Source organism: Cololabis saira, chromosome 16 (assembly GCF_033807715.1).
Source record: "Cololabis saira isolate AMF1-May2022 chromosome 16, fColSai1.1, whole genome shotgun sequence".
Classification (NCBI taxonomy): Eukaryota; Metazoa; Chordata; class Actinopteri; order Beloniformes; family Belonidae; genus Cololabis; species Cololabis saira.
In genome coordinates, this window is record NC_084602.1 from 38,345,436 (window position 1) to 38,352,768 (window position 7,333).

At 41.4% G+C, this 7,333-nt stretch overlaps 1 protein-coding gene across 1 annotated transcript in view; it reads right to left on the bottom strand.

Moving 5' to 3' along the window:
- stxbp5b (syntaxin binding protein 5b (tomosyn)) overlaps nt 1-7,333 on the bottom strand; it is an 85,560-nt gene that overhangs the window by 21,169 nt on the left and 57,058 nt on the right. Inside the window, 4 exon segments of the mRNA XM_061743932.1 lie at nt 319-470; nt 3,116-3,241; nt 4,786-5,120; nt 5,894-5,925. Coding sequence (XP_061599916.1) covers nt 319-470; nt 3,116-3,241; nt 4,786-5,120; nt 5,894-5,925 — 645 coding nt within the window.

A 7,333-nucleotide genomic window follows, 5' to 3' on the forward strand; every position in this document is an offset into this window, starting at 1 on the left:
CAATGATTGACAGGAGGATCAGGAAGAGAAGGGGGGAGATAAATTAAATAAAAAACAGCAACAAAGGCTTAAAAACAAGCGAGTAAAGGTATGAACAACGTCTTGTCAGTAAAAATAAATCTAAACCCAATGCTCCCATCTGATGCAGCCTCGGAGCGTCCAAGTCAACAGATGGAGAAGCTGTCAGCTCCGCCCCCTGTGGAGGGTGTGTGTGTGTGTGTGTGTGTGTGTGTGTGTGTGTGTGTGTGTGTGTGTGTGTGTGTGTGTGTGTGTGTGTGTGTGTGTGTGTGTGTGTGTGTGTGTGTGTGAGCAGCTCACCTCCGGACGGCTGGCGGGTCTTGCGCGGCGAGCGCGGCTGCCTCTGGTACGGGTCTGACGGGCTGTACAGCTCCAGCGTTCCCATGTTGAGCAGCAGGGTCTTCTGCAGGTAGTCCACCACGGCCAGGCCGCTGCTGTTGCCCAACACCACGCTGGGAGAGGGGGGAGGAGAAGCTGCTAGAACCAGACTATCATCTAGACCAGTGGTCTCCAACCTTTTCTGAACCCCTGACCGGCTTAATGTCTAATTATTTTCACGGCCCAATCTAAAGGTGTAGCTGATAAAAACTAAATAAAATGACAAGATCGTCATTAAAAACTGTGTTTTTAATTTTCTTTATAGTAATAATAATAATGAATAATAAAAATAAAACATAATTTTCAAAAAAATAAAATAAAATAATGGAAATTGTAAATTACCTTTAATATTAGTATTCCTATGAATGTGTTTTTATGTTTTTATGTCTCATTAATGTTATTTAAAGTCAGGCTTTTATTTTATTTGTTATATATTAAAGGGAAAGTTCGTTTTTTTACAACCTGGACCTTATTTCTGGCATTTTTTATGGTTGTATACTCACCCAGAGGTGTTTGGTGTCATTTGGAGTCCTTCGGATGATATTAGGAGTTTTTTGCGAGCTGCTTCTCCATATAACGGTAGTGAACGGGGCACAGAGGGACACAGACATGCAGCGTCTAAATAACACATGATTGCCGCGAAACTCTTCATTTCTTTTATGAATCACTAGATCTGCTTCCAGGACCCGTTGTAACATTGTGGCGCTGTCTGTGTATTAAACAAATCCGTTTAAAGACCTCTGAACTCATGACGTCATCTCTGTGCGTGCGTCCCAGACACAGCTCTGTGTACAGCTGGAGTTCTACTGTTAGTTTACTGTTAGTTATTTGAAACATGTCTGAATATTTGTCAAATTCTGAGGTTGTGGACGACGACTTTGAATATGATGGACGTCCTTACCGTTTTGAGCCGGAGTATACGGCTGAAGAGCTCACTGAACGGAGGACAGAGTGCGCACAGAGATGACGTCATGAGTTCAGAGGTCTTGTTTACAAACTGATTTGTTTGTTACACACACAGCCCCGGATGTAGACAACAGGTCCTGGAAGCAGATCTAGTGATTCATAAAAGAAATGAAGAGTTTCGCGGCAATCATGTGTTATTTAGACGCTGCATCGTCTGTGTCCCGCGGTGCCCCGTTCACTACCGTTATATGGAGAAGCAGCTCGCAAAAAACTCCTAATACAGAACTCATACAGAACTCGGCCGCCCGGATCATCACTCGCACCAAGTCATCTGACCACATCACCCCCGTCCTTATCCAACTCCACTGGCTCCCAGTCCAATACCGTATCATTTATAAAAACCTCCTCCTCACCCACAAAGCCCTTCACAACCTAGCCCCCACCTACCTCTGTGACCTACTGAAAGAATACACCCCCTCCCGTACCCTCCGCTCAACCTCTGCTGGACTTCTTTTCACTCCCACCTCACACCTTAGCAGCATGGGTGCCCGAGCTTTCAGTTGCACGGCACCCAGACTCTGGAACTCCCTCCCCCCATACATAAGACAAATAGACTCCATCACCACATTCAAAACGCAACTCAAGACTCACCTGTTCAAACTTGCCCATTCACTTTGACCGGTCACCACACACTACCTCCCACCATACTGTTCTGTTATCTGTACTGTTGCTCCTTGATTGTCTATTGTATGTATTGTGTATGTGTGTATGTATTATAATTTCTATTGTATTTCTATTGTATTTCCTGTATTTTATTGTTTTGTTTTTTATTCTGTAAGGTGACCTTGGGTGACATGAAAGGCGCCGCTAAATAAAATGAATTATTATTATTATTATTAATATCTTCCGAAGGACTCCAAATGATACCAAGCAGCTCTGGGTGAGTATACAACCATAAAAAATGCCAGAAATAAGGTCCAGGTTGTAAAAAACCGAACTTTCCCTTTAAGGAGACCGATATTTAGTGCTTTTATTTTGAAGGCGTCTCGCCGAGACCTCGTAAACATCCAGCGCTTCGGATTTAACGGTAAAAGTTTAACGGCAGTAGAAAGTGTGTCTGAAAGACTAAACGAGTCTTTGCAAATGTTATGCCGTATTTATGTCCAGCTTGAGTTTGGCTGCCATGGTTACTCATGTATTGTGGTTAACGGTAGGCCTGATTTATGTTCCGCGTTAAATTGACGGCCTAGCCTACGGCATAGGGTGCGTGGTGACGCGCACCCTACGCCGTACGCTCTGCGTAGGTGTAATGCGGAACCATAAATCAGCCTTGACTGCCAGTTACTTCCAAGACGGAACAGAGTCTTTCGTTTGGAGTGACAGAGAAGTGGAGTTACTTTTAAGTGTTTATGTGTGTGAACTTGTTAAAATGCGTGAGTCTAACGCTCAATGAGTGAGACTTTAGAGTCCTGTTATTTTGTCTGTGGCTTCTTTGTTTGAACTATCAGCCATTTTCTTGGGTTTCTTGGGTGAAATCACATGATCACAGACATGCCCCTTAGAGGGGAACGAAGCTAGCTTATCAGCACACAGCCAAAACAAACAAAAGGCGTTCAATTTCTTTTTCTTTTTTTAATTTTTATCACAACTCCAAATTTACCAACATGGGAAAATTGGCGTCGGTCATCGCAGTGAATGTTGGTAAATTTTCGGTTCATTGCCCAGGCCTATCCCAGACGCACGCTCATCTAGCACAAACACATCCACTGTGTTTATCCAGCGATAACCACAGGCGGCGGCGGCGGCTACTTACAGGCCGTAGGAGGAGTTGATGGCCAGGCTGCTGATCTGCTGAGGCGGTTCCCCGCTCACCCACACCAGCTGGATGACCAGCTCCACCTGGTAGCCCGGCGACTGCTTCAGCGGCGAGCTCCGCACCCTGCAGCAAACACACGGCCATCTACTTAAACCACCGTTAGGCAGAAATTTACGGTGGCCGAGACCCGTCATTGCTGAAAATAAAAGCAACGCTGCAAACAGAAACAAACGCCGCTGCAAATAAAATAAAACGCTTAGCAAATAAAATAAACGCTGCAAACAAAAAGAAACGCTGCTGCAAATAAAAGAAACGCTACAAATATAAAGAAACCCAGCTGCAAATAAGAAACGCTGCTGCAAATATAAAGAAACGCTGCAAATATAAAGAAACCCCACTGCAAATATAAAAAACCCTGCTGCAAATAAAAAGAAACCCCGCTGCAAATAAAAAGAAACCCCGCTGCAAATAAAAAGAAACCCAGCTGCAAATAAGAAACTCCGCTGCAAATAAAAGAAACGCTGCAAATATAAAGAAACCCCGCTGCAAATAAGAAACTCCGCTGCAAATATAAAGAAACGCTGCAAATATAAAGAAACCCCACTGCAAATATAAAGAAACCCCGCTGCAAATAAAAAGAAACCCCGCTGCAAATAAGAAACTCCGCTGCAAATAAAAAGAAACCCCGCTGCAAATAAAAAGAAACCCCGCTGCAAATAAGAAACTCCGCTGCAAATATAAAGAAACCCCGCTGCAAATAAAAAGAAACGTCGCTGCAAATAAAAGAAACGTCGCTGCAAATATAAAGAAACCCCGCTGCAAATAAGAAACTCCGCTGCAAATAAAAGAAACGCTGCAAATATAAAGAAACCCTGCTGCAAATAAGAAACTCCGCTGCAAATAAAAGAAACGCTGCAAATATAAAGAAACCCTGCTGCAAATAAAAAGAAACCCTGCTGCAAATAAAAAGAAACCCAGCTGCAAATAAAAAGAAACCCAGCTGCAAATAAGAAACTCTGCTGCAAATAAAAGAAACGTCGCTGCAAATATAAAGAAACGCCACTGCAAACAAAAAGAAACCCCGCTGCAAATAAAAAGAAACGCTGCTGCAAAGAAAAGAAACGCTGCAAAAATAAAGAAACCCCACTGCAAATAAAATAAACCCTGCTGCAAATAAAATAAAAAAACGACGCAAATAAAAAAGCCACAACGGAAGTGAATTACCGGGGACTAATTTTGCCGATGCACCGGTGTTGCACATTAAAAATTACACGTAGCGACGTTGAACACTAACCTTTTCACTTATTTTCTCGTTCTTTGTTCTTCTTATTTCTTCCTTTTCACTTACGTCCTCTTCGTCTTCTTCTTCTCCTCTCACGTAAAAAACACCGGTGCATCAGCAAAAATAGTCCCTGGTAATTCACTTCCGTTGTGGCTTTTTTAGTTGCGTCGTTTTTTTTATTTGCAGCGGGGTTTATTTTATTTGCAGCGTTTATTTTATTTGCAGCAGCGTTTGTTTTTATTTGCAGCGTTTATTTTATTTGCAGCAGCGTTTCTTTTTATTTGCAGCAGCGCTTATTTTTATTTGCAGCGTTTCTTTAATTTTCAGCAATGGCGGCTCTCGGCCACCGTAGAAATTAACCTTTAACGATAAAAAACAAACGTACTGTAGACACGGTATATTGTCTCGGGGGCCATCGGAGGAGTTGTTGCCCGTAGAGGTTTGATTGGGAGGTTCGCTCTCCTGAGGGCTGGAGGCTCCGGGGGTCGGCAGCGTGGGGGTTTGATCCCCTCCAGGGTCGGGGGAGTCCACGTCGTTCAGCTCACACTGCATTCGCACCTCCAGAAGCTGAAATCAGAAGGAGAAGACACGTTTGTTGATTTTAATTTCACCTGCTGACTTCAACTGGTCATTTAAAGTGGAAAGGCAGGAAAAAGGCTCCAGAGGGGCGCACCAGGGCTCGGTACTGGGGCCCCTTCACTTTGCCATATAAAGGCCACTCTGGGCCAGATTATTTAATTTCACTTCTGCTTCTTATCTCAGTCAGTCCGGTTCACACCTAAATCAAGCTATTGGCAACAATCTATTTAAGGATTAAACTGGAGTTTACCATAAATCTGAGTATACAGGACTGTCTCAGAAAATTTGAATATTGTGATAAAGTCCTTATTTTCTGTAATGCAAAAATGTCATACAATGGATTCATTACAAATCAACTGAAATATTGCAAGCCTTTTTGTTATTTTAATATTGTTGATCATGGTTTACAGCTTAAGAAAACTCAAATATCCTATCTCAAAAAATTTGAATATTCTGGGAATCTTAATCTTAAGCTGTAAGCCATGATCAGCAATATTAAAATAATTAAAGGCTTGCAATATTTCAGTTGATTTGTAATGAATCCAGAATGTATGACATTTTTGTTTTTTAATTGCATTACAGAAAATAAAGAACTTTATCACAATATTCTAATTTTCTGAGACAGTCCTGTACATGTGCGAGAAGAACGTGAAAAACCTTGTTTTTCACTCATCTCCGCGACACTAGGTCGCGGCCACGCGCAGTTTCGCGGGGGGGGGGTCCCCGGGCAGTCGCTAGCTCGGATTAGCGTGGGTTGCGGAATAACTCGGACTAGGACGAATTATCTGGCACTAAAAGCTCGATCTCAAGAGCTTCAGCCCGGCTAAGGTGTAAACATGGCTGTTAAAACCTTGATATCGGTTGGATTAAGGCAGCAATTCAACTTTCTCTTAGCGCGTGTAAACGCATTAAACGCTATGCAGACGATACACAACTCTCCCCATCACTCCCACCCGGTGACCCCACAACCTCTGGATGGATCTCAGCTTTGCCTCTCTGACCCGTCTGCATGGATGAAAGATCGACACCCTTCAACTGAAGTCCTGGTTCTCCTCCATCATTTGTTCAGATTCAATATCTACATAAATATCGCATCTTCTTCTGTCACTCACATAAATGTTACTAAGAACCTGGGGGCAGGGTTGCCACCCGTCCCCTGAAATACGTAATTGTTACGTAATTGGGTAATTGGGTAGTTGCGTTCCGTATTGAACCAATACGGAACGCAGTTGATTCCGTATTTCACAATTGTCCCATGCACGTCTGTCACACACATGAACAACGAACTAACAATAATGAACAAAATAAAGGACAGGATACATTAAAGACAGCAGCATGTGTTGGTTTGCTCTCTGTTATTTATTGACGTCATAATATACAGGTGAAGGTTGGACAATTTGAATATATTGCAAAACTTAATTCGTTTTTCAGTAAATTCAATTAAAAGGTGAAACAAATATATTATTTCCCACTACATGAAAAGTGAGATATTTCAAGCCTTTATTTGTTATAATTTTGACGATTATGGCTCACAGTTTATGAAAACCCCAAATAAAAAAATCTAAAAAAAATTAGAATGTTTATGAAAATCAATAAACAATTCAATCATCAAAATTATAACAAATAAGGCTTAAAATATCTTGCTTTGCATGTAATGAGACTAGGTAATATATGAGTTTCACCTTTTAAGTTGAATATAAATGAACTTTTACACCATATCTAATTTTCCACCTTCACCTGTATCTTATTCTACATCTGGGCTGATGTGGACGTACGTAGAATAGGAGGATATTTCAGTTGCTTTATGGCTGGTTGTCTGTACAGTCATGCAAGTTCACTGCTATTAAAGCACTTTAAGATTTAGTTTTTTGATATAAAATAAATACATTTCTATGCATTTTAGAAGTTTTGTGGATGTCCCTTTTTTTGGTGCCTGTGCTGCTGAAATGGGGCTGCTGAAATGGGGCGTCCCTTATTTCTATTTCTGAAAGGTGGCGACCTTACCTGGGGGGGCATGTCTGATGTTCAGAGCTTCGCGTACTAAATAATAAAGACGAAAGACTACGCACATACCAGAGTTATTATCGTTCACAAAAAACGAACGAAATAACGAAAAAATAAAATTGAAAAAACTATTTTGTTAAACTGAACTAAATAAAAACGAAAATTAAAAGACAAAAACGATAACTAACTGAAACTATATTGCGTGTTTAGAAAACTAACTAAAACGAACTGAAATTATAGATATAATTTCCTCCGTTTTCGTCCCTGTCAATATAAGCCTCTTGGTATGATCAATTTATTCTGCTCTGGTCGTTTATCTCCAACTAGCAGCTACGGCACCTTTAACGTCT